The sequence below is a fragment of the Neopsephotus bourkii genome, unplaced genomic scaffold (genome assembly GCF_033783945.1).
Source record: "Neopsephotus bourkii isolate Nb327-2 ecotype Australia unplaced genomic scaffold, CSIRO-AGI_Nbou_v1 NB_230, whole genome shotgun sequence".
Lineage (NCBI taxonomy): Eukaryota > Metazoa > Chordata > Aves > Psittaciformes > Psittacidae > Neopsephotus > Neopsephotus bourkii.
Window position 1 is genome coordinate 926,141 of NW_026900740.1, and position 25,819 is coordinate 951,959.

General features: G+C 53.5%; 3 protein-coding genes across 16 annotated transcripts in view; 2 read left to right on the forward strand and 1 right to left on the reverse strand.

Annotated features, from left to right (window-relative positions):
* The first annotated feature begins 7,507 nt into the window (after positions 1-7,507).
* Positions 7,508-14,254, forward strand: OGFOD2 (2-oxoglutarate and iron dependent oxygenase domain containing 2). Its single transcript, XM_061344613.1, has 7 exons — positions 7,508-7,682; positions 7,773-7,829; positions 9,524-9,634; positions 10,863-10,962; positions 12,351-12,475; positions 12,956-13,213; positions 13,956-14,254. Exons 1-7 carry the CDS (start codon positions 7,560-7,562, stop codon positions 14,229-14,231), a joined length of 1,050 nt encoding a protein of 349 aa, XP_061200597.1. The 5' UTR covers positions 7,508-7,559; the 3' UTR covers positions 14,232-14,254.
* A 1,370-nt stretch (positions 14,255-15,624) lies between these two features.
* On the forward strand, positions 15,625-21,213 carry ARL6IP4 (ADP ribosylation factor like GTPase 6 interacting protein 4). Of its 5 annotated transcripts, none has more exons than XR_009724083.1 (7): positions 15,635-15,713; positions 17,350-17,552; positions 17,887-18,225; positions 18,686-18,803; positions 19,998-20,067; positions 20,252-20,437; positions 20,988-21,213. XR_009724083.1 is itself a non-coding variant. In XM_061344632.1 (6 exons), the coding sequence occupies exons 2-6, from the start codon at positions 17,363-17,365 to the stop codon at positions 20,306-20,308; spliced, it is 774 nt and encodes a 257-aa protein (XP_061200616.1). In that variant the 5' UTR covers positions 15,625-15,713; positions 17,350-17,362; the 3' UTR covers positions 20,309-21,213. The 5 variants fall into 5 exon arrangements, 2 of the variants coding, with proteins under 2 accessions (XP_061200616.1, XP_061200615.1); XR_009724084.1 differs by lacking the exon at positions 20,988-21,213 and adding an exon at positions 19,360-19,455 and having other exon boundaries at positions 20,252-20,318; XR_009724085.1 differs by lacking the exon at positions 20,988-21,213 and adding an exon at positions 19,360-19,455 and having other exon boundaries at positions 18,695-18,803; positions 20,252-20,318.
* Positions 21,214-22,804: 1,591 nt separating this feature from the next.
* PITPNM2 (phosphatidylinositol transfer protein membrane associated 2) overlaps positions 22,805-25,819 on the reverse strand; it is a 132,314-nt gene continuing 129,299 nt past the window's right edge. For all 10 annotated transcript variants that reach the window (XM_061344621.1, XM_061344619.1, XM_061344618.1 and 7 more), the window contains one exon: positions 22,805-25,645. In XM_061344621.1, coding sequence (XP_061200605.1) covers positions 25,307-25,645 — 339 coding nt within the window. In that variant the 3' untranslated portion in view covers positions 22,805-25,306. The remainder of the gene's footprint in view (positions 25,646-25,819) is intronic.

Consider the following 25,819-nt stretch of genomic DNA (forward strand, 5'->3'; position numbering starts at 1 on the left):
CCTCGCTGCGGCGCGCTCCTGGCCCCGCCCGCAGTGCCACCGGGACACCCGCTAGGGGGGTACCCGGACCCCCGTTATCAACCCCGATGAAGCCTGTCCTAACGCGGCCACGGCAGCCTCCGGGGTTTCCCCACCTCAGGAAGTTTTCTCTTTGGGAAATTGAGTCATTTTTTGTATGATTTGATTGGTTTTATTTCATTTCTGCAGTTGGACGGGGGGGATACAACACAGGAGGTGGCTTTAAAGACAACCAGGACAAAGAATCAGTATAGTTCCTTCTATTAACCCCTAAATAGAGGTTTAAATTAACTCCTGAACAGGGACTTGACAGGGGGTTAAATGAACCTGACACAGAGACAGGTAATTTCCAACAATTCCACTTTAATCATTATTTCCCCACCCTTCCAGTTCCCACACCAGTGCTCAGGCATCAGTGCATCCAGCTGGGCTACACAGGTGACAGAAGGGCTGATCAGTGTTATCATCCCTGCGTTTTTTGGAGCACCTGGTAACCCTCATCAGTGCAGGAAGAGGCTATGGGATTCCCAGAATTCTCTCCATTTCTGGAGGGAACAGGACAGTCATGTTACAAAGCAAAACTTCATTTTTCTCTGCCTCAATCACTAAAAACATCACGTGCTATTTTCAGCTTTATTGCTGCTAATTAGTGCTTAAAAACAAAAAGCTCACTTCAAGCCATTCATTCCCATGCCCACCATCAGCCCTGGTGCGACTCTTCCTCGTCCAGGTTGACAGTGGGGAGGAGAGTTTAAAGCTGTAGGAAACGTGTGACAACGTGGCTAAGCTGGGTCTAGTGTCTGGTTCTCTCCCCCTTGCACCCAGATGCCTCCCCAGGCATTGATGTGATTGCTCCCAGCATGCTGAAGGTGGAGCTTTGTGGCCTCTTTTGCTGCCAACATGCAAACAAGAACAGTGCCACTTCCCTGGACAGAGGGATGCTCCGAGGGCAAACCTGGACTGGGAAGGGACTGAACAGACACCCTTGTCTGAACCTTCCCCTTCCTTTCTCCCCAGGACAGAGCAGGCGCAACTGCACCCTGGACCCCCATGCAGCTGGGCCACAGGCCTTGGGGACACCCGTGCTGCTGTCCCCAGCCCTGCAGGACCCCCCGGCAACCCCAAAGGCTAACTGGTTTTCTTCACCCCAGCCATGCTCTGCTCGGGGGGCAGGACCGTCTCTATCTGGAAGGACACAAACTGGCCCTTCTTCAGCTTCTTCAGGGAGCTGGCAGTGTTGCTCCTGAACACATTGTCTTCCACTTTGAAAGCAAGAGAGGGCAGGCCCCGGCTTTTCCTCTTCACACTCTTTCGCTCCCGCTTGTAGGCTGTGCTCATGTTGGCGATCACCTGGAAAGCAGAATACTTGGGTTGGGCCTTGAGATGTTGCTTAAAAACCAATTCAACCCTGCCTCGCATGAGCTCAGGGACAGAAAACAGCACTGCAGCATCTGGAGCTCGGCTTGGTAAGCCACGGCTGGGCCGGTGCCAGCACCTGGGGCAAGGGAGGGACTAAGCAAGGTCTCTGCAGCCTTATTCTCACCAACCCCACACTAGCAGCCCTCACATTAAAAAGCTGTGATTTCATGGCTGCAGTCAGAGGAGCTGAGAGCTCTCCATCAGTAGAGGGCAGAAGGGGATCTAGGCTGGAGTCATACAGAGCCACGGGAAGCTTTTATTGCTTCCTGTTAATTACAGCCCAAATCCTGGCCTGTCTGCAGGCAAGTGTTGGTGACCTAGACACCAGAAGTGCCCTTAGACAGGACAGAATGCTTCAGTGTTACCCAGAGCAAGCTCTCACTGCCTGTGCCATGATGTGCATCTCTATTCACAAAAGGGGAGCTGAACTAGTGAGCCTGAGCTGGGAACAGATCCCATGTTCAGCTCCTTGGCCTCCTCTCTCCCATCCCATTTTACTCCTGCTATTGCTCAGCAAGAATAGGGGGATCAGAGAGGACCACATAACCCTGTCCAAGTGCAAGAAATGACTGAGCAAACAAAGCACTTGATCCTCACCCGTGATTTTTTGGCACACAGATTGCCAAGCACGTTACAGGGGACACTGAGGTCATTTATCAAGTCAGAAAACCAAGGAACAGAGACAAAATGTGCTGCCCAAGGTCACCCCGCACATTAGAGACAGGCAGGAGCTGAATGCTGGCCTTTCTGGCCAAACCCAGCTCTCTGTTCACTGGGGCACTGGTCCTCAGCTTCCTCAGTTTCTGTCCTCCTATTTTGGGGCATGGTTACTTTTAACCTCTTAGTTATGTACCGTGTCCCTAAAGGCTTTTTGTCCCTAAGGACAGACTCCTTTGGCTGATCTCAGATGCAGATTACAAGGCAGGGTGCTGGGCAAGCTGGGACACAGCTCTCATTAGCCTTGATGGGGAAAGCCACCAAGCCAGTCCCTTGTATTTCGCCAACCAGCTCTGAGCAGCATCACTACCTGTGGCACCAAACGGTGCTGGCTCAGCGGGTCCAGCTCTACTCCTGCTGCCCTCAGTTCCACTGAGGTGCCACCTCCTCTCAGGCCAGGCCTGGGGAGTTCCAGGCAGTGCTGAACTGGGCTCTGCCTTGCTCCTTCAAGCTGGACACACAGCCCCTCAACCTTGCTGAAGCCTGACAGCTCCCTGCTATGCTTGGTGACAGGAGAAAGCCTGCAGGCAAAGGAGAGGCAGCATTTCTGGATAGGGCAGGGGCTCTCTCCGAGTATGTGAGCAGGCACCATTCTTGTATGGGCAAAGCCCTTCCATGCAGCTCTTGTACAGCCTGGTGCAAGGGACCCTGGGGGACTTATTTAGCTGCAAAATGACTTCAAGGCACCCCAAGACTTACAATTTCTTTCACCATGTTCTGCTGCTCCTGAGCCGCAGCTGTGAATGGCGGGAGGCTGTCTGCCTTTCCAGAGCCAGCCCCCTGCTCTTTAGAGTCCTTGACAAAATCCACCTACAAGGCACAGACATTTGGGTGTTACTCTGCAGCTGCACCAGGGGCAAACCTCCTACAAGACTCTCCCTTGTGGAGAAGTTACCTCAGACGACAGGCACACGTATCTGTTGAACATGAGGAAGAAGGGGGGGTACTTTGTGCTGGAGTTGACTGAGGTGCGGAAATCGAAGAGCACGGGGTCGAGGTGAGTGTCCCATTCACTGGGCTTCTCATTCACCACGCTGCAGAGGGAGGATCTGAGCACCTCTGCGCTGCGGTCGTCCAGGCCTGTGCAGTCTGCGGGGTCTGCAGGGGTGAGGGTCTGAGAGATGTGCCAGTGCTCACATAAATGCCGGCTGACCTGCAAAGAAGGGGACATGCCCACAGGACAACAAGGCAGGTTTGCACCCCAGCAGCTCGTATCCTCCACAAGACAGCACCATCCCTGTGCCGGGAGATGCTCCTCGGCAGAAAAAGCTCCCAAGAAAGTTAGACCTGAGACACTGTTTTGCAATGACTATTCCTGTGCTCGAGGCTTTCCACAGCAATGGGAAGCTCGGTTGATCCTGGGGTAGGGCAGGAATATCATGGACATGATCTCACAGGATGTTTCCCTCGGAGGCTGCAGTGTGGCTGGAGGACTTGCACCACAGAACCACAACCTTAAATCCCTGACAGATTGAAAGCTGGCAAATAATCTACTGCTGGTAACAGGAATGGGGCAGGGAAAAGGCAGCATTAGCTCCTCAACTGCCCTACACATGGCATACTGCAGCTCTACCCCCCCAAAAAAACCCATTATTGGTTATAATTGGTTACCCAGCACCAGACCTACCTCCTCACAGAAGTCCCAGCTCTGACTGGCATAAATGTTCTTGGATGCTCCAAACCTGAACAAGAAGAGGACACGTAACTGGTTTTAATTCCATCAGCTGCAGGGCAGAGCCAGAGGAGTTTGATCTGCACTGGTGATAATGGGGTATGAAAAGGACAGAGACCCTCCACCAGTTTGTGCTAAGGAGGCTGGCATGGCCTCACCTCGCCAAGAGCAGAGAGAGGTCTGCTGGCTCCATCTGTTCAAAACAGCCAAGCCTGCTTGCTTTTGGATGATAAAGCAAGGTTTCCTGCTCTGAATGTAAATCTCTGCTGGCCACATGCATTTTCCACAAGGACAATGTCACCTGGTGACATGCCCCATGTGAGTGCAAAATAAACACTTCCTAGGAGGGATCAGGGAATGGCTTTAAAACGTCTGCAGAGAACTGGGGCACCAGCTCTACTGGCTTTGGGGCTACTCAGAGAACTACTTCTGCCTCTTTCTCCCCTCCCCTGGTAAGAGGAGAACAGGCTCTTCCCAAGTACTTTGTAAAGAGCAACTGAGAGGCACTGCATAGTGTCTCCTGTGTAAGGAAGTGCTCCTGGTCTTGTGGGGAACAAACTTGTGGATGCTGGGTATTTTTGCAGCACACATCCCAGCACTCCCCATCTCACTGCAGAGGTGCAATGTAACCAACAACAGAGGAGCCCACCTGTAAAAAACTGCAGCTAGGGCTTTAGCCACTGATAAAGGATCTTTCTTCTGCAGAGGAGCAGCCTCAACCCACTTTGTGAAATAGTCAGTCACAAGGAGGATGTGTGTATTGCTTTGGCTTGTCTCAGGAAAAGGTCCTGCATAAACAAGCATCAAGAAAAATCAATGTGATGCCGTAATATCACCCGAATCAGGAAAGTCAATAACCCAGCCCAGCAAAACAATCACTGCGAGAACAACCGCGACTCCGCTCTGCAATGTCATTTGGCCAATGCATTTCTGTGACCTTTGTCAGCAAAAATACACCCATTGCAGGCTCAGTTCTGGGAAGGAACGCACGCCCACAGCTCCCATTGTGTGTGGAGAGGGAGCAGAGCCGGTCACACGGATCAGGTTGCACCTTGGAAGGCTGCTGTGGCCTCTCTGGCACCTCCTCACACAGACGCAGCAGCTCTCGCTCGCGTGCCTGTGTGTGGCAGGCAGTAAGTCTGCCACGCTGCCTGCGAGCTGACGGGGAAGCCTTGAAAAGCCTGTCTGTCAGCCCCAAACACCCTGTCAGCCCCAAATGCTCACCGTGAATGTCTAATCCCAGCACTTCCCAGGGTGATTCCGCTTTGACAGGCCTCGCTTTCCGCGATACGTTCTTGTTGTGCTCTGCGTTCTGGCATGTTTCACACATTTTGATCTGGGAAAGGAAACAGACGTGCCAAAGGAGTTTAAACCATGCTGATGGATTCTGTCAGGTTCACACTGGGCAGGTTATGGAGGGATGAGGTGCGCAGCACATCTGAGCAGCTTCCTTCTACCCAATCAGAACAGTGAGGTGCAAGAAAAAGAGAACAAAACACAACAAGCCAACAGAGCTCACCTTTCACATCCTTACCTGACAGCTTTCTCTGACACAATAAACAGTTTCCAGCATGTGGCCTATAGCTAAGACATTTCTCACCCTGGTTGTAGGCAGATACTTATTGCATTTATAACTCCTACTGCCAGCTAGAAAAACCATCAGCCCCAGGATGCAGCATGGGCTGCTCGGACCATGCAACGCAACCGCACTTCTTCAAACCACACTATTGCAGCGCCCTGCTGCAGGGAGCCTTCAGCAATAACACAGGCGAGGCAAGCAGCCAAGGAGAATGAGCAGGAACCCTGAGCTCCTCCTGGTACAATAGTTTAGAGAACTGGGCAGCTCTGGGAGCAATCCAGACTGCTCAAAGGCAGACTCAGCAAGGCTGAAACCATCCCATCTTGCCACACTGGCCAAAACTGGCACAGTGAGTCCTACCCACATGGCTTCCCTGATGCTGGGGGAAAGACATCCAAGCTACCCAGCTGCCTTGGGATGTTCCACCAGTTTCACCTGCAGAGTGACCCAGTGCCTGTTTTAAAGCACCAGACGCTAGAAACAACCCTGTCCCTGCAGCAGGGCTCTTCCAGCTGCTCACTGGGGACTGCCTGAACGTCCTGGTGTCACTGACGCAGGCGATGCTCTCAACTTACCCAGTCCACGACATCTTTCACAATCCCAAGCCAGTAGTACCGGCTCTGAATCCGGTGCACTGTCTTCTTCTGTCCCAGGTGGTTCCCGATGTCAGTGAAGTGGCTTTCCAGGAAGACCTGCCTCCTCCGTTCGGGATCCACGATCACCTCCCGCTTCTCCTCCTTCTTGGGTCCCACGTAGTAGAGGCAGCCACCTGCCAATGGGAGAGGTTTATGCGAAACAAGATCCTCTCACGGCCATTCCACCTACTCAGTCCCAGGGAAAGGGTCATTTTCTACAGCAGGAAAACCAGGTGAGACCCAACAAAGCGGGGCTGTTGTTTGGGACCTTCTGCTGCACCACTGGAGAGGCTGTTACACTGGGATCACCCCTAAACAAGCCCAGGGACCTCTTTTCTGCACCCAGGACTGAGCAAACTCCTCTGCTGCCATGGTCTTCCCAGGTCACCTATGGCTTAGCCTGTGCTGCTACCCCGGGTTACCGCAATGCCCATTCTGCACCCCAGAGGTGATGCCAAGGCACGGAGATAGCACAGGGTGCCCAGAGAAGCTGTGGCTGCCCCATCCCTGGCAGTGTTCAAGGCCAGGTTGGACACAGGGGCTTGGAGCAAGCTGCTCCAGTGGAAGGGGTCCCTGCCCGTGACAAGGGTTGGAGCTGGAGGAGCTTTAAGGTCGCTTCCACCCCAACCAGGCTGCGGTTCCAAGCCCTCCCCATGCTCTGGGGGCCTTCCCTCTGCCCTCACCCCCCTTTGAGGCCACCCACGGCTCTCAACGCGGGCACGCTCTCCTCACGGTCACGCCAAGGCCGCTGTCCTGTGCCCCCCCCCTTCCCCCGGGGCTGTCCCGCGGTGCCCCCACCGTCAACGACGAACTTCTGCGCGTAGCGCTTGAGGTTCTTCCTCTTGATGGAGCAGAAGCTGGGCGGGAAGCAGCCCTCGGCCAGCAGCCGGTAGATGTCCTCGAACTTGCTGCCGTGGCCGCAGGACTCGGCCGACACCACCACCTCCTCCTCCTCGGCCACCGCCAGCGCCGCCTCCATCGACACCATGGGCCGGGCCGGGCCGGGCCGCTTCGGGCCCCGCCGCGCTAGCACAGCACCCCGCGAGGGGGCGTGGTGCGGCGGCGGCTCCTAAGGGACCGTCTGCAAATGGCAACCCTGCAAACCCACCGCTGAACCCCGAGCGGACTCAGCCCCGCGTCCTTCCCTCCCCGTTCAGAGAAGGCAGCGGTTGATCCCGCCCGCCGTGCCGCTGTGGGGCCAGCGCCGTTCGGGCGGCTCTGTCACCGGGTCAGCAGTGACGGGTGACACGGTGTGGAAGTACGGTCCCGTCCCCCTAAAGGAAGGGGTGGAGGTGACGCGGCATCGCCGCGGTGGCGGTGACGCTATCGAAATGACACAAAATCCAGCATAAAAAGGGAGAAAACGGGCAAGTTTTATCTCTCTTCGTTTATTTGTAGAATCGGAATTTGCCGACGCGCCCTCCTCCCGGCCGGAAGCGGCTCTTCCCGCTACACGGCGGAGCCGTTTGACGCCTGGACCCAGACTTGGTGCCGCCGCCGCCATCCGCCGGTGGGAAACATGTCCGCGGGCCGCCCGTTCCTGGCCTGCGCCTGCTTCTTCTCCGACAACATCTTCGTGGGGCGCTACGGGCTGCACGTCCGGTACCGGGACGAGCGGCAGCTCCGCCGCGACTACGGGCGGGTAACGTGGGGGGGGGGGGGTAGCGGGCACCCTTCCCCCGGGCGCGGCGGCCGAGGCCGGGTGGGGGCTGACGGGCCGCGTGTGTTGCAGGCGCTGCGGGAGCGGGGCTGCCGGAGCGAGGAGGACTTCGGGGCCGCGCTGAGGGAGGTGAGCGCGGTTCGGCCCTAACCCCCCCCCCCCACCGCCGGAGCATGGGCCCCGGAGCCTTGCCCGTATCAAAGCGGGATGGGCAGGCGCCCGAGGGAGGGCATTCCCCGCTGCGGTGAGGGCAGTGTTTGCACTGGCAGCACCCTGAAGGTAAACACTGAACGCGTTACTGAGGAGTGCTCCCGGGCCGCTCCCAGGTTTTGGTGCGGGTCCGGTTTGTTTTAACTCGTCCCGTGTGTCGTTAATCGCTGTTAATGGGCGTCTTGAGACGGGATCGCGCCGGCAGGGTTCACGCGAGGGCTGCGGAAGGAGGTGATGGGAAGAACTCTTCCCCCAAGGCGCTCTTTAGGGAGGAATGTGTTTCTTTCGAGGCCACGGAACCGGCTGTAATTGCAGCGACGCTAAGGGGACAGGCATTTAGGGGTTCTTGGCAGGGTGCTGACGGCTCTAAATCATAGCTGCAATTAACATGTCATGTTCTTAACAGGATGTTATGATTAGTAAAGAATTCGTCATTAGAATGGCACGGAATTCTTGCAGACAGAATCAGCGCAGCACAATAAGCACAGTTTATAACACAGCTGAACTTTGGATGTCTGGATCATAAAGGATGCTTTCTAACTTAACTTTCTGATCACCCAGACCCTCTGCAGGTCAGGTCAGATATGAATGCACGGCTTCATGTCTCACTATAACCATCATAATGCAGACTCAAATGTCATATACATCAATGCAAGTCACTGAGTCCTCAGAGGAAGCAGACAACAATGGGGGTATCCCTGGCCATGGAAGGGTCACAGCCCTCACCGCCCAGCACCAATTCCAGCTCAACTTCCCCATTTAAGGCTTGTAGCTGCTGATTTACAGGCACTGCTGTGGGTGCTGTTAGAGCTCCCTGTTCTGTGATGAGATCAGCAGCAGCACATGCGTACCTGGGACCCTCAAGGCCAATAAGGAACGGAGCAGTCCTGGTGCCCAGGAACTTTGAGGCTGGTAGGGAGGGGAAGAAGAAATCTGGTTTGTTCATAGGACCTTCAGGGGCTGGTAATGAGGGGAAGGGAATGAGTATGGGAACCCCCTGGTGACTTAGAATGGCTGCTTTCCTTATAAAATAGTGTTATTCTAAGCACATTGCCAGGGGCTGGAGCACACCATCCTTCCTTCTTCCCCCCCGCAAGGAACACTATAAACTAATCTCACAGAGGGTTATTAAATAGGAAGAACTGTTTGAATCAGGTAGTGCTACAGCTGTTTCCTCTGCAGTGACAGATCAGCCTGTCCACACAACCCTTCGCAGTAATCCCTCCATGACAAGTCCTCTCTTCCTCCCAGCAAATGCCTTTATGTTGGACAATGCTTGTATTGTCAGAACACAAGCCAGGTTCTTAAGCTGGCATTCCAGGAGGTGTCTGAATGCCTGAAAGCTCACAGCTCCATGTGACACATCCAGAGACAGACTTCAGTTGGTTTTTTTAAGCCATCTGTAATGAGAACTTGTCTCAAATCCCTCTGGGGCATTTGGCTTTTCAGCTGTTTATTGGCCTTGTCTTGACTACAGCAAAGCAAAGGCAAACCCTGTCTCCCAGAGGTGCCCGGAACAAAAATAGCTGGTTTAAAGCAATGAGTAAATCCCTGGTACTGTTTTAGTTGTCCCTTTTGATTTTCTAACAGCATCCTCTGCTGCTCACTTGTAGATCGAGGCAGAAGTGACCAGAAGAAGAGGGTTAATTCATCAGTCAGTGAAACGCAAAGCCATCATCTCACAGTGCTACAAGAGAAAACACCCAGAAGTGTACACTCTGCAGGTAGGCAGCGTGTTTGGAATCTGGTTTGTACCCAAAGGAGTTTATTTTTGCTGTAGGAAGCCCTCTTCTCCTCAGCACTGCACGCAGTGCTACAGCTGGGCTGAATGAAAGCTGAACTCCAGCATATTAAACAGGGGAAGTTTAGATTGGATATAAGGAGGAAGTTCTTCACTGTGAGGGTGGTGAGGCACTGGAATGGGTTGCCCAGGGAGGTTGTGAATGCTCCATCCCTGGCAGTGTTCAAGGCTGGGTTGGACGAAGCCTTGGGTGAGATGGTTTAGTGTGAGGTGTCCCCATGGCAGGGGGTTGGAACTGGATGATCTTAAGGTCCTTTCCAACCCTAACTATTCTATGATTCTATATTAAGACTGAATTTAAAGCCTTCATAGAACAGCATGTTCTCCAGGCAAGATTCCACCTGGGCTATAGCCAGATAAGGGTCATTCTGCATTGAAGCTGCACCAGAATACCAGCTGTACTCAGAATACCATTAGTAATTTAAAGCATTATTGCAGCAAACAGGGTCAGTGGGGGTCTAATGAACAGCCACAGAAATGAGCCTTTATGGGCTGAACACACACGTTACCTGTTACTGTCAGCTGAAGGGGGGGACAGCAGGCTGCTTGCACATATGCACCCCACCACAAAGGCAGAGTAGCCCGTCTCTGCTTTGAATATCCTCATGTTTGCCAGACACAAGGCTTCCCAGCTGGATAATTACCACAGGTCAACAGCAATGCACAGACAAGTCCGTGCAGATTTCCTGCCCCATGGTCCTTTAGTGACAAGTTCTGACATTGTCTCTCATGATCTGTGTGGGGAAGTGCTTAACACAGAGCATAGTCACCGGTGTGCTGCGGCCATGACAAGATGCTAAATCTACTAGGAACAACTTTGCATTTACCTATTAGGAGTCCATAATGCAAGCCAGGCTCTTTTCTATCACACCAAGAATACATCTGGTCAGTTACACTTCAAACACATGAACCAGAGCAAGCAGCAACTTACCTAAAGCATCAAGAGAAACACCAGTAACATCCTGTCACAGAAGTAACCCAGCTGTGACTGTCATCAGCCTTGCTCCCTAGGTTCTACCTATTTATGTGCCTGGAGGTCTGTTTCCCTGATGGGAATAACTACTGGATAAACTGGATGGGAATAACTATGGATAAACTACTCTGCAGACTAATTGTGTTTCTGTGTATTTTCATCCTTCCCTTGATGCCAGGATTCATTCCTGTCCCCTGACTTCCTGGAAATTGTGAGGTACTCCACGTCACCGACCGCTCATCTCCATGGCCTCCTGCGCTACCTCGAGTGCTTCTCAGGTAAAGAAAACAACACAAAGCCACAAAGGGACTCTTCAGTAGGGACTGCAGTGACAGGACAAGGGGTAATGGGTTAAAACTTAAACAGGGGAAGTTTAGATTGGATATAAGGAGGAAATTCTTTCCTGTTAGGGTGCTGAGGCACTGGAATGGGTTGCCCAGGGAGGTTGTGAATGCTCCATCACTGGTAGTGTTCAAGGCCAGGTTGGATGAAGCCTTGGGTGAGATGGTTTAGTGTGAGGTGTCCCTGCCCATGGCAGGGGGGTTGGAACTTGATGATCTTAAGGTCCTTTCCAGCCCTAACTATTCTATGATCCCCCTGTGTGACACTGCAGCTTCAGTGCTCACAGCTGGATTCAAGCCCTGTCTGTAACAGCTCAGATGTGATACACAGCTGAGACAAACAGGATGTTATTTTCTGCTTGACGAGCATCCCTGAAGAGGCAGTTTTGTGCATGGTTCTGCTCTGGGTAAGATGCTGTTCTCTGCTTCTCCAGTCCCAGTCTGCTGATGTCTCATCAGAGGCTTCATCCTGCAGCAGGGCTGGGGTTCTGCTTGTACCACAGCCTCACAGGGGAGCCTGCTGAAGGAACAGTTCGCGCCGGGAGCTTGGTTTTCCCTCCCCAAGTGCTTTACCGTTTCAGACAATCCCTGTTGGTTAGTCTGAGCTGAAACTGTTTCTATCTAGATTTCATGCTTTTAGAAAGGAATCTGGGTTTTAAGCTTCCCTGGAGGCATCTGTGAAGCTCCCTCTGTGCCAGAAAAGCTGACAAAATGTGATGGGGAGTTGGAAAGTTGCAAATTTGCTTCCTTTTCTCCAGACAAAAAGAAAGACACAAATGTTGTGTATGTGCAGGGCTGCTGGATTTGTCCAAGGCACGATTTCACACAGCCTTTCCATGCTGTCCTTATCTCAGCTTCTGTATCCTCAATACTGAGTTCCCCTTACACAGACTGTTAGGGCTCTACCCTGAAAGGCAGATCAGAAAGCTTGGTTTTCCCAGAAGGCTGGCACTGGATGAGGAAATCCCACATTCCCCAGATGATCTTGAGCAGCCTCCTCCTTCCACGAGGCTGCATTTGGGTGCCTGTGATGAGCCTTCGATCACTGCCCTCCCTCTAGGCTCTCTCAAAGCATTTCCCTGGCACACAGAGCAAGCATTTGGATCATCCTGGCTGGATGGGGAAGCCTGGAAACGAGGCCCCAACATGAAAAATGAGAAGCAGATCTCAGAGCTGATCCCAGGGAATGGCTCCAGCCCTTTGAGCAGGCTGAGCACAAAGCAAAGCACATGGGTCCTGCGTTCTCCCTGTCAGGCAGCACGGCAGCCAAGAACACTCTCGCCTGTTATTTTCCCCAGCAACCTGTGTCTCCTTTCTCTTGGCAGAGAAGAGGATCTATCGGCTCCCAGTGTTCACAGAGGAGTTCTGCCAAGCCTTTGTGGATGAGCTGGAGAACTTTGAGCAGTCGGATATGCCTAAAGGCAGGCCCAACACTATGAATAACTATGGGGTAGGACTCACTGTCTCTTGCGCTTCTTTAGGGGGAGTGCTCACAAGCAGACTCTGTTCACATCCTCACTTCGTGCTCCTTTCCCTTCCAAATGCCTGTACTTTGAGCACAGTGCAGTTTGAATACAGCCCCCTTGAAGTGAAGGGGTTGATGCAATGTGTCACACAGAGAAGAGGACAGGGGCGTGCAGGGAAAGGGGATGTGAGTTGGTATCTCAGAGCAAAGAGCACCTTGTATTAAAGCAATACACATTTAAATCAAGGAGTCTGTTTTTAAAGAACGCTCAACTTTTGATCTTACTCTGTCTTTTCCCCATCACTTTCCACCTTGATCCTCCTCCTTTTGCCTGTAGCTGGAGCCTTTGCTCTGAAGTTCTTTATCTGAGCAAGCAGCAGGGTTAGGAGAGAACAAGACAGCTCTGATGAAGCAGCAGATGTAGCTGATCAGCTCTTCCCATCTCCTCTCCTCTCTTTGGGACAGGTTTTGCTGAATGAGCTTGGGATGGATGAAACCTTCATCACACCCCTGCGTGAGAAATACCTGCGGCCCATAACAGCACTGCTCTATCCCGACCTGGGGGGTGCCTGCCTGGACAGCCACAAGGCCTTTGTTGTCAAGTACTCACTGCACGAAGATCTGGATCTGAGCTCTCACTATGACAATGCAGAAGTCACCTTAAATGTTTCACTGGGCAAAGACTTCACAGAAGGCAACTTGTACTTTGGGGATCTCAGCCAGGTACTGGGTATATTCCTAGTCTGGACCCTGGTTCTGTTTCCCTCTATCTCCTCATCCCCCCAGTTTCAAGGCATTGAGTGTGTGCTATAAAACAGTTATTAATTTCTGACAGTCAAACCTGCTCTGTTCCTTCCCCCTGTTTAAAAACGTGATGGTTGTACAGGAGCCCTTGTTCTCCTACAAGCACATTACCAGTATTGCATGGTTTAGTGGGAGCTGTCCCTGCCCATGGCAGGGGGGTTGGAACTGGATGATCTTAAGGTCCTTTCCAGCCCAAACTGTTCCGTGATTCTGTGATTCAAGCTTCAAAGAGAGGACCGGCAGCAATTGTACAGAAACTGGGGTGGAACAAACCAGCCCATCCTTTCACAGCTGAAATAGTGAGCATGGAGGTGCTGAGAGAGCAAGCAGCAATCTATTTCAGATGAGACTTCAACCTAAATCTGTAGCCCCTATTTCCAGAGGACTCCTGGCAACAGAGGGGTGAAAGCTCCCATACACTGGTGAAACAGGTTTTTGGTTGAAACTCTCTTTAAATTCCCTCTGGGAAACCAACTGCATTAAACTGCTGCCAAGCCCCCATTGAAGTGGCTGCGTTCCAGAGGTACAGCGAGTCCTCTCCTTGTTGCTCACTGGATGCTGAGGGTGAAGGGGTCACAAGTACAAGTTCCAACTGTTTGAGCATTGTTTTGCAAGGGACTTTCTGGCATGATGCTCTATCCACCTCCCTTTCCTGTTCCAGGATCCTACCCCCGTGCCAAAGTACATAGAGATCGAACACATGGGAGCCCAGGGGCTATTACACCGAGGAGGGCAGATCCATGGGGCGCTTCCCATTGCCTCCGGGGAACGCTGGAACCTCATTGTTTGGATGAGATCCTCTGCCATCCGCAACCAGCTCTGCCCCATGTGCAACAAGAAACCTGAGCTGGTGGAAGCAGAGGGGTTTGGAGATGGGTTCACAGAGACCCTTAAGGACGATGTGCCTGGAACTGTGGATCTCTGTTCCTTGGGGTAGCAAATGGTAGAGCCTGAATTCTTCAGACCAAGTTGCCTAAAGCTCCTTTCTGACCTCTCAGACTCTTTAATGGATGCACAAGTCACGTAAGGAGCACTTTACCACCTTGGGAAGCGGTGCAAACCTGGTCCTGCTGGGTTGGGGAAGCCTCACCTGCTTGGGGAGCTGGAAGAGCTGGTGCTTGGCTCACACTCAGGCTGGAGGACTGCTTGAGAGACACAGAAAGACTTGACACGGATTCACTGCAGAGGCTCTGTAAGTATTTTCAGGTGTACAAGGAGAGCACCCAAAGGTGTTTGGCCTCTGTGAAGACCTCGGTGCCAACAGCAGCATGGCGGGTCCCACTGTAAGTGGGAAAGGGCAGTGCAATAAAGCCCTGTCCTTACCATCCAGGGGAAGAGCTTTTAGTTTCTAAGTGACAGCAAGGAACTGCTCAGAAGTGAGATACAGGTGATTCACAGTGAGCTGCTGGGAACAGCGTGGAATTATCCTCACCAGGGGTTTACCTGAGCCAGACACGTCACTCCCTCAGGAGCAATGCAGGGAGAACTGATCCCGCAGGGTGACCAAGAGGATGTCAGTGCCTCCACGAGCTCTTCTGGACTGAAATTGCCCTTTCAAAGGTAGGGTGAACCTTGCTAAGAAAGCACAAACAGGCTTTGGAGACAGCTTTGGGAGCCACCTGCGACACAGCAGAACATGCTGGAGGAAGGCAGGGGCATACAGTTAGATCTCTTGCTTCAGTTACATGAGCAAGTGGAGGTGTAAAGTAACTCAACCTGGGTGCAGCCTGAGGCTTCTTTTTGGGATCAGCTCTGTATTAGGAGGGTCAAGTGCTTTCCCTGTTTAACTGCTGAAATCAGTGCCTCTACAGGCCAAATTAAAGGATATTAAAGATACCTTTTGTTTTAGAGGCTGCGTTTGGCTCTATGGAACATCAATGGAATACATTTGCTGTACACACACCCCGCTGCATGTAGCAGGAGCTTTTTCATTTATTCACCTGCACTAATTACAGCGCCTGGGCTTTGCACCACTGATAACTGAAAGGGTGAGTGTGAGCTCATACAAAAGGTGCTGATTTGAACCTTCCCGCTGTGTTTTTTAGGGGATGCCATGAGCGCAGAGCACTGATGAGCTTTTCATTAACAAACCCCATTCCATTTGCATCTGGGGAAGGGAACCAGCTGCAGCGTTCGTGCGCGGACCCAAAGGGCTGGCCTCAAGACACCCAGACACGAACTCTTCGTTTCCCTCAGCAGAAAACGTCATCGGTTCCCAACCCGCCCGAATTTAGCCCCAAAAACCCGAAGCTGAAAGCTGAGACCAGCCCGGGCCCGGCGGGCCCCGGAACCAAAGAGCGCGGCTCGGCTGCCGGTCGGAGCCGCTCACGGCGACCGGAAGTGTGTGCGGGGAGCCAGCGCGGAGCCAGCAGCGGGTGCTCCGCTCGGTGCCGGCGGGGCCCGGCCCGGCCCGGCCCTGGTGAGTCCGTGCTCGCTCTCTCCCTCCCTTCCTCCCTCCCGATCGTCCTCCTCTTACCTGCGGCGGGGCCGGAGCGTCCAACGTGGCCGAGGGCACAGGGGAACGGGGGGTAAGGAGCGGGAGAGCCGCGCTCCCGCCCGCTCGCTGCGGTGGTGCCCGATGGGGGGGAGCTGTTAAAGAGCTGCACTCTTAAAGGGGTCGCGCCTTGAGCAGGGTTCTTAAAGGGTCAGCGCACCTGGTGCTGAGCTCTTAAGGGGCCAGCGCATCTTGTGCTGAGCTCTTAAAGGGTCAGCGCACCTGGTGCTGAGCTCTTAAGGGGCCAGTGCATCTTGTGCTGAGTCCTGAAGGGCCAGCATACCTGGTGCTGAGCTCTTAAAGGGCCAGAACACCTCTTGCTGAGCAATTAAAGGGCCAGCACGCAGCAGGCTCCTTGTGTTGGAGCCAAAGGGAAGGGGCTGCTTCTCCCATTGCAGCCAAGGGCTGGGCCCGGGTGAAGCTTTGGGGGCAGGAGGAGCTGCTCACTATGGCCATGAATCTGGTGGCAGGGCAGAGGCAGGACCCCAGTTTCGGGCCATGACCGGCCCGTGTTGCTGCTCTGATGGATTTGGGGCTCATCCGCTTCCCACAGCATCCCCCTGGGATGCTCCATCTGCACCCAGCTCCACACCCATCGCATCAAAGCAGGTCCTGTCGCCATGGCCACGGATGGAGCAGACCCGAAACCCAAACACCATCCTACCAGTGAGGTCCTGGTGCGAGGGATGGCTCCTGGCTGCGTGTCGGTGAACAGCTCATCCTCAGACACTTCCTTGCTTATCCGTGATTGTTTTGGGCTCCTGCTTTGTGGTTGAGGTTTCCATTTGGAAATCAGTAAAGGTGGGAGTCACTTGGGAGCAAACCGCTCCTTGGGAATGCCGAGGTGGTAAACGTGCAGTTAATGAAGTGTGGTAGCATCCATCACAGCATCTCTGGCCAGCTCCATGTGTAACCTGCTTTCTAACAGCAAACTGGGCTGTTGAAATTCATCCCTCCCGTTGGCTTGTGCCTTAAATACTGGGGGATTGAGTCAGTGTTTGGTGTGGGGAGGATGCTTTGTTCTCCTGCCTGGCACCGCAGCAGCCATCACACCTTGAGCTGCCCACCTGTGGGTGCTGAGTCCCCCCCACAGCTCCCAGCCCCATAGGGCAGCCTGTGGCTGCTGGGGTCATCCATAGGGCACAGCACTGCAAACACTGGGCTTAGCCCCCTGGGTGGGACTGAGCCCGATTCCTTCTTATTCATCCCACCTAGGGACAAACACGAGAAGCACGTGGAAAACCTGGTGGGAAACCTGCATGGGGATGGTTGTCCCAGGGCAGGCGAGGGCTGCCTGGGGGTGTCAGTGCTGCCCCTGTGCAGCCCCAGCTCTCCACTGAGGGCTCTGTTTTGTGGGTTGGTGAAACTCAGCTTGGCCGCAGCTGTGTGATGGGTAACCCCAGCTATTGCTGCCTAGTGAGAGCAGAGGGGGAGTGGGGCAGGAGCAGGGCTTGAGGGCAGGTTGGTTCAGGGTTGGGTTATAAGGTGTATGGGGCTGTGGGAGCGTTGCTGCTGGGCGAGGGTGGTCTCCCCATGGCACTGAATCCCTCTGTTCCCCCAGGGGCTGCTGCACCATGGCTCACAGCCAGGCTCGGAAGCGGTCACGGAGCAGGAGCAAAAGCAACTCACGGAGCAGACAGGAGAGGAAGGAGAAGAAGAGGAGGAAGAGCAGCAAGGACTCCCCGCAGGGCAGCAGCTCCCCGCCGAGGAAGCGGACGTCTGGGTGTCACAGGCACAAGTCGAGCTCAGCAGCACCTAAGGAAGGTGGGGGAGAGGCCCGTGACCCCCTGCTTTCACCCCATTTTCTGGGTGCAGCAAGGGCCTAGGGGGGAAAAGAGGGGTTTGGTTCTAGCCACATTGGTGTCTGCCCCCTTGCTGTCCAATTTGTGCCCATTTTAGTCTGGTTCCAACAAGTGCAGAGCCCTGCAGCCCCTTCTGTGCTGGTCTGGTAGCGTGGCTCCACACGCTGTGATGTGGACAGGATGTTTGTCTGGGGGCTTTGCTGTTCAGGCGTGACAGGAACCAAGCTGGGAGGGGGATAAGCAGCATCCCTGCTGCTGCAGGGCCAGGGCACTCAACCTCTTCTTACATACTGCAGAAAAGAAGAAGGAAGGAAAGGACAAAAAGAAGAGGAAGGCAAGTACCTCTTCCTCTGAGCCAGCATCTTCATCCACCAGCTCCTCCTCGTCTTCCTCTTCCTCCAGCTCCTCTTCTGGTGACTCCAGTGACAGTGACTCCAAAACAAAGAAGAGTCGACACAGCAAAAAAAAGCGAGCCAAAGACAAAGACAAGAGGAGCAAGAAGAAGAAGAGAATAAAGAAGAAGTCAAAAAAGAAGTCAAAGGAAAAGGCTAAGGAGGAGAAAGCCAAGGGAGAAGCAGTGCCCGGCCCCTCGCTGGAGCAGTGGCAGAAGGAATCTCTGGTGGACGCTGGACCAGGTAATGATGATGGTTCCCTCCTGCTGAAGCCAGTGCACCCAGGCATCCTGCTGGGGAAGGATGCTCACACAGTGCCCTTCCTGGGACCAGTGTGGGGTGTTTGAGGAAAGCAGGGCTGTGCACAGGGAGGAGCCGCAGGCTCTCCGCCCTCCTGTGAACCGTGGCCACCTTCAGGCCACATCAAGCAAACATAAGGGGCCACATTCAGAGGCTGATTTGTGTTTAGATGTCAGTTATAGATGTGAGCAGGAGACAAAGGTGCCGAATGGAAGGACGCAGTCAGCACTAAGACACTGCCTTTAGGACTGGCTTTGGGATGTGAAGTGGCCCTTCCTCTGCATGGTTCATCACTGAACCCTGAGCACCACCAGGAGACTGGTGCATGTGTGACTGTTCAGGCGTGGTGCTGCGCCCTCAGCAGGAGCTGGCCCCTGTCATGGCTCTAACTGATGTATTCCAGTTTTGACAGATGAACAAAAGTCCCGAATCCAGGCTATGAAGCCAATGACGAAGGAAGAGTGGGATGCGAGGCAGAGCGTCATCAGGAGAGTGGTGGATCCTGAAACAGGGAGAACCAGGTATGATCCCTCAGGAAAAGGAAGATGGGTTCTCCATACACATCCATGGTGCGTGGGTTAAGTCCTGGAGGATGCCCATCCATGGCACTGCAGTACCATGCATGGACCCAGGTCCCTTTGAGCAGCAAAGGCTGATCCCTCCTAGACCCCCTCCAGTCAGACCTGGTGTAACCTCCCCAAAAGTGACGTGTTTGGCACCAAATTGTGCTGAGGCTCCATGCAAGGAGCATCAGGCTGTGTCCCAGGCAGGAGCTGTGGGATGCAGGCACAGAGCACCCTGCTCCTGGAGGCAGGAGGTTTGTTCCTTGTGCTGTGACAAGTTCAGCTTGTCCCTGTTAAATGGGACTGTACAACGGGAGCAGAACAGGAAGCAGGGGGTGACTGACACCTCCTCACCCCACTGCCTCCTGTGCTTCCCAAGCACTTGGCCCCAGTTAGCACCGAGGTGCAGGTGAGGAGGGAGTGCACCCCTTGGGGTTGCAGACAACAATGAACCCAAGTTCATTTGGCTGCCAAATAGAAATGACCCAGTTTTTAGTAAACTGCATCTTCCCAGCAAGCAGCAAACACCGCGCTGAAGAGAATTGGGAATGACAAGTCCAGTCTTTAAATAGAAGGCAGCCTGCGGGGCTCAGGGAGGTGTGGAACAAAGGTCAGTTCCCTGCAAGGCGTGTAATGAAGATAATTAAGTTTCTGCTCATGGCTGGAGGTGTGAGCTGCTTGGGATTTGCTCAGCGAGATGCTCTCTGGTCTGGCCTGGCTCCTCTTTCTGAATGCCTCAGTGCGTCCCTGGGGCAGCCAGGACCAGACCTGAACCTGTGTGAGAAAAGAGGTTTTGTAGAGTTGCTGCTGGTGACAGTGAAGCCTGGGACAGGAATGGGTGCCCTGTCCAGAGGGAGGCTGATTTCTATGGGACCACGTCTGTCCTTGCTGCAGTGTGGTGCCATCAGTCCCTCAAGAGCCATGGAAAAGCCTGACGTGTTGTTTAAGCAACAGAAGTCACATAATAGAACTTCAGGTGTAGGTCATCACTGGCCTTACCTGGAGGTGCAGCAGCTCAGCACTTGGTCCTGGGCACGTACCTCTGTGAAGGAGCTGGTGGCAAAACACTGCCTGCAGGGGGGTCAGTACCATCTGGGAAACAGCGTGGCTGGCGTGGTCCTCATGGTCCGTGGGCCTGTGCTTGTCTTCCAGGCTTATTAAGGGAGATGGAGAAGTACTGGAAGAAATCGTCAGCAAGGAGAGGCACAAGGAGATTAACAAGGTAATGGGAACGTGCTGCCAATGAGCAGAGGGTCGGTGCATCTGGGGGCCAGCTGCACCCGGAGGTGGTGCCTTTCCTCCCTGGCTCTACCAGGACAAACTTGAGCCCCGGCAGCGGTGGGTGCTGTTGGTCCTTCCTCCTGGGGCAGGCGATGCAGTGAGCACCCGTGTCTCCCCCTTTGCAGCAAGCCACCCGAGGGGACGGGCTGACCTTCCAGGCGAGGACGGGGATGCTGCAGTGAGCACACAAGCACCAGCAGTGCTGGGAGCCCATCCTGCTGCCGGGGCAGCCCCAGTGTGAGCCTCTGCCTCTGGAGCATGCAGACAGCACCACGTCAAGATGCTTCCCCGGGGGCATTTCCAGCTGCTCTGTAAGTTACTAACTGGGAAGGAGAGCGACTTTAATGGTGCATCTCCCAGTACACAGCTCCTCCCCTCCCCTTCCTGAGGCCAGCATGGCTGTAATGCCCTTGAGCTCTGCTTGCCCCTTTGAGGCTGGAGCTCAGCAGCAGCCAGGGGATGGCCTTGCTGGTGCTGAGCACCTCAAGGTGCTGCTGCCCCTCAGCTCTGGGCTTTGGCGGGTGGGAGCCAATGCTGTGGCCAGGACAAGGTGTGCTCCAGGGCCACAAAATATGCAGCTGGCTGCTGCTTTTTACCTTCAGGGGCTGCTCATGGCTCCTCCCTTGCTGCATCCGCATGGCCTGTGCTTACCTGGTGCTGCAGGCTTGCAGGCACTCAGCCAATCCTGCTTAGAGAGGAGCAGCCATGGTGCTGCATGGCTCTGCTCAGGCACCTTCAAGTGCCACCATTCACCGTGTCCCCAAGGCTTTACTCAGCCTTTGCAGCTTCACCTGGGGTGCTTTGCAGGGGGGTGGTTTTGCCTTGCTGTCCCTGCATGCAACTTGTGTCCCTTCCCCACAGCACAAGGCCTGGGCAGCACTGGGGCTTTGGGCTTCTTTAGGTCCATGAGCACTGTGAAGCAAACAAACAGCCAGCCTTTCCCCACTGTGAACTCCAAAAACCTACCCATTGTAAAACACCCAGAAAGGACAAAAGGACTAAAGGGCAAACGGGTCCTGCAGGACTGATCCGCACGGTTTCCATGTTCTGTTCATGGCTGTAACCCCATTAAACTGGTCCCTGCTCACTTGGGTTTTGCGACTTGTCTGTTTCTAGAGTCTTCCCCCCCACCATTAAAAAAGCAGACAGAGAAGAGCCTTCCCATTTCTTTAATCTGTGTAACTCACAATGCTACTGTACACAAAGCACACCCAGGCATTGGAACGATGCACTAACAGCAAGGAGGAGAAGGAAGTTGTACAGGAGGGTTTGTCACACACAAGCGAGTCATCGGCACGGTGCTGTACACCCAGGGGCGGACCCAGCGCCCTCGGGCACGGCCTCCGGTGTTCCCCGCTCGCCTCTGTTACCCCTAAAACAAGTTTGTATAAAGAAAAATAGAACTAACATCCTTGGAATATAAAATCGACGGTCAGGGGGTATCAACAGGCAGAGAGGGTGCTGAGGAGGACAGGGAAGGGGACCGTAAGGCTTCTAGAACTAATAGGAAATGCAGCAAACAGTGGCGATACCTGAAGAAGGGGCTGCTGCAGCAAGCACGGCGGTTGTCACCCTTTGGCTCGGTTCCTGCTCTCGGCTCGCGTATCGGACACTGTAAACGTTTTTGGTATTAGGATTGCGCCTCATCGTGACGGAGGGATGTGGGAGCCCAGCAGCCTGCCTCGGAGGGAGCGCACGGGCTCCCTGTACTCTTAAAGGACTTTAAAGGGACAGCGTCAGGTAGAAAGCGTGGCCCGAGAGTGCAGTAATAGAAAAAGCTGCTTTTCGTTATAAAACCTCTGAGCTCCGCAGCAAAGTTTGATTCCCATGGAAACAATGGAGAACAAGGAAAGGCTGAGGCAGCCTGTGCTGCGCGGGCTGCCTTGTGCTCGGGGGTGAGAACACGACGTGGGCTGCAGCAGGAGCAGCGCGACCGTCGCCGGTCGCACCCAGAGCTGCGAAGAAACTTCAGATTGTTTTCATTGCAAACAAGTGGTTTGTAACAAAAGGGAAGATTAGGTCTTTAAACCTGACAGTGCCCCTTTATGGAATATACAGTCATCTTCTCCCTCACTGCATCCAGACGGGTCCTCTTCCATACAGGTGGAAAGGCATCGGGTCACATGCACTGCTCTCCAAAACAGCTCGGAACAAACAGGTTATAAACACAGAGTTAAACTATTGCTATTGTTCTTTGAGTGAGTAGCATGTTGATCTTTGCTTCAGATAGATGAGTGCCAGATGGGGGCGGCTGAGGATAGATTAATGTAGACTGTGATGGACTGAATCGGTGGAGGGAAACTTACTGGCGTGTTTCCTGGTAACTACACCCACCTCCTCTGGTATTATTGCAGCAATAAAGGTCCTGCTCTACAATTGCTTCTCCGTGTTGGATCCATACAATGGCAACGGATGGGGGGCCAGGGAAAGGACCTGGGCAAGTTTCAAGAAGCTCAACAAAGGATGAGGACGGAGGTGCTATGATTGTCAGTCTAACTGGTTAGTAGCCATTTAAAACATGGAGTGATGGAGAGGTGAGTATAATATTGCACTTCTGCATTCATTGACGTTACATTAAACTTGGTCCATAAAATAATTGCTTTGTACATAATGCCTGAAACAAAAAAGCTACATTTTTAAATATTAATAAACCCTGAAGGTTCCAGTCCCTCCAGGCATTTGTGGTTTTTTTTCCTCTACATAAATAAATTACTTTCAATTTTATATATCCACTTTTTATGTTGAACATTTACATTCGCCTCTGTTTTACACTATCTACACATAAGAAAATGTGAACATCTTGTAATGTACAGACCATGCCTCGGTTGTGGGCTTGGAGGGCAGTTGAATTTTGCAAAGGCCATATCCAAATTTACAGGAGTTACTGTGTGATGTGGTTTGGTGACTTCACAGGATGGATTTGTGGCTTGGCTTCCTACTCAGATGGCATCTGTTGGCTAGAACGTTCGGCTAGCAAAAAAGCTGGGACAACTCACGTTGGTTTTCAACCCAGTCAAGCTCTGGCTGTACATTCGGAGAGAGCTGAACCGAGTCGGCAGGAAGGGAAGTCAGTTTTCGGTAACAAAAGTCATCAGATACATTCTGCACTTGAGTCATTATCAAAGAGAAGTGCTTAAACAGTTTGCAGTGAAGGCTGCAGGACGTGGGAGCTGCACTGGGCAGCGGGTGGGCAGCGGGTTCCAGTGCTCCAGCAGCAGCTCAGCACTGTCCCCACTCTGCCTCCGCTTCGACCCTGCAGCGCCACGACCACGAGATGTGCCTCGGGTGTCTGATGGGGTAAGGTTTGCCTACCGTGGCGCAGAGCCAGTGAGCAGAGCAGCGTTCACAGTGCTGTGTATCTCGGTGCGGCCGTCCTGCACTTCGGATCAAAACAGGTAATAAAATGAAGGAGCCAGTCTACAAAATTCTCTGTTACAAATAAGATCCTCAGAAGTAGAAAGTGATATAAAGACAGGGAAGAGTGGAGGGGAAAGCGGGGTTGGTTACACGCAGTCGGGGAGCTCGGTAGGACTATAAAATCTCCATGGGACGAGGCCAGCTGGGGTCTGTAAATGGGCACCATGGGGTGAGTGCCCCTCCGCCCCGAGAGGTGTGTGCAAGGAGGGAACTGGACCCATCCTGGGGCCAGGCTGAGCCGGGAGGGACAGGACTAAGGGGCTTCTGGTGAGCCCTCGCTCTAGGCACTGTTCTCCTCCACTGCTGCTGTTCTGTGCCACTCACCCTGCACACCCACGGCTCCCCTCTGCCATGCACCCACCCTGGCTCGCTCCAGCAGCACACAGACCATCAGCTCAGGCACGTCCACTGAGAAACACACCAGGGGATTTTAAGATATGGCCTTTTCTTAAGGTTGCCTGACGTTGGCACACTTCCTTACAGTCTCCTTACTGCTGGGAAAACTTCTGCACAGATTAGTTTTATCCTTTATAACTATATACATATATATATGTGTGTGTGTGTGCATATGTATATGCACATTATGTATATAATATATACACACACACCCTGGCTTAGCGATAGTTCATTGTCATGCACTACAAACAGTTGGGTGTAGCTACATGAGATGGTAACAGGTTTCCGTTCTAAAAATCATCAGTGCAAAAAACAATGAGGTTTTACAGTTCAGTAACTACAGGTAAAAGAAGCAGATCTGGTTTCCCATGAAAGCTGCTACTGAACTCAGAGAGAACCTGGGAAGAAGAAATCGCCTCAGAGGTGGGTGTTGAGAGAGTCAGACCCTGCATTCTGCTGAGTAGAACTGCAACGCAGTGTAGCTGCTGAGCGCCTTCAGCTGCTCCCCAATACATGGTGGTTACTTTCGGAAAGGATATATAGCGAGAATGTCTGGAGACTTTAACAGCAAAGGAAGTGTCTGAGGTTTGTAACAGCTCAAACAAGATAGCTTGGATTCCTCTTTTAATAGGTCAATGCATTGAATTCCATCGGATTCTAAAAGGTCTCTTTAAAAAATAACAGTACTAGCAGTAACGACCCCACTTTTTTAGGTGTGAACCTTGCCGACGTTCTGCCCCTACCAACAGCATCCACACAGCTTTTAGGCTTTGCCACTGCACGTTCTCCTTGAGAAAGTGGCTGCACTTGAAGCTCTTTGTACAGGTAAAGCTCTCGGTTGCTCTGCCTGGCACAGCCCATGATAAATCCCTTGCCTGGGGCCGTCTGTGCCAGGAAACAGCGTTACCGAAGCCCAAGCCCACCCCGTGCTGGTACCAGCAGAGCAGTCTGACTCCTGGGACAACCAAGAAGTTCCCCAGCCTCATCCCCTGTTCCTGTGGCTCTGAGGACAGCACTCGGTCACGCGTATCGGAGCGATGGCTAACAAGGCGAGGAGGCACGTATTTACAGTCACTAAACCTGGATAAGAGAAGGAGGCAGGAGAGAGTGCGATCTTGACCTGGAGACTTCCTCCCACCACCCCAATTTCCAGCTGTTCCTTGGGCTCATGCTGCACAAACCTGACGCTCCCACTGTAAGGCCTGCACGTTCTGCATGGGAACCATCCCATCTCTTCCCAGAATACCATGATGTTATTAGAGTAGCACCATATTTACCCTTCCAGCCCGTAACACCGGCCTCATCCCCCTTTTCCTTTTGTTTTCTCCTCCGGTGGCTGCAGCCGACAGTCGCTGGCTCCGGCCTGGCTACTTCTGCCCCAAGAGGCCAGACTCCAGCCGGGAAGCTGCGCTCCGGCCCCAGCACCCCGTGGCGATGCTCATGCTTCTTTGGCTGCGTTCCCTGTCCCTCTCCCTGTCGCTGTCGGATTGGCTCTGGGTGCGCTCGGGGCGGTGGCCGGCGCTGGTGGCCGAGGGCTGGGAGGAGATGGTCCGCAGGAGGTGGTTCCTCTTGCGCAGGAACTCGGCCTGGCTGGGCAGCCCGAAGCTGCCCTTCCGCAGCGCCATGCGCGTGGTGTTCTTGGCAGGGCGCGCGCGGTGGTTGTACTCCAGCTGAGCCAGGTGGGCCGCGTACCCCTCCGTGATGAACTGCGGGGTAAGAGGGATGAGGGCAGGCGTTAGGCACCTCTCCACTGACAACCTGATCTTTGCCACGTCAGGTTCTCCAGCAAGGCATGGAACCGCTCAGACAGACCTATGTGGCCCTGGTACGTGGGACAGTTCCATCCTCCTGGCAAACACGACCTCGGTTACCAACAGTGA

Coding starts and splice junctions, on each gene's coding strand:
- OGFOD2 (XM_061344613.1), top strand. CDS start 7,560: ATGTCCGCGGGCCGCCCGTTCCTGGCCTGCGCCTGCTTCTTCTCCGAC. Junction 7,830..9,523: donor TCGGGGCCGCGCTGAGGGAG/GTGAGCGCGGTT, acceptor GCTCACTTGTAG/ATCGAGGCAGAAGTGACCAG. Junction 10,963..12,350: donor CTACCTCGAGTGCTTCTCAG/GTAAAGAAAACA, acceptor TTCTCTTGGCAG/AGAAGAGGATCTATCGGCTC.
- ARL6IP4 (XM_061344632.1), top strand. CDS start 17,363: ATGGCTCACAGCCAGGCTCGGAAGCGGTCACGGAGCAGGAGCAAAAGC. Junction 17,553..17,886: donor CTCAGCAGCACCTAAGGAAG/GTGGGGGAGAGG, acceptor TACATACTGCAG/AAAAGAAGAAGGAAGGAAAG. Junction 18,804..19,997: donor CCTGAAACAGGGAGAACCAG/GTATGATCCCTC, acceptor CTTGTCTTCCAG/GCTTATTAAGGGAGATGGAG.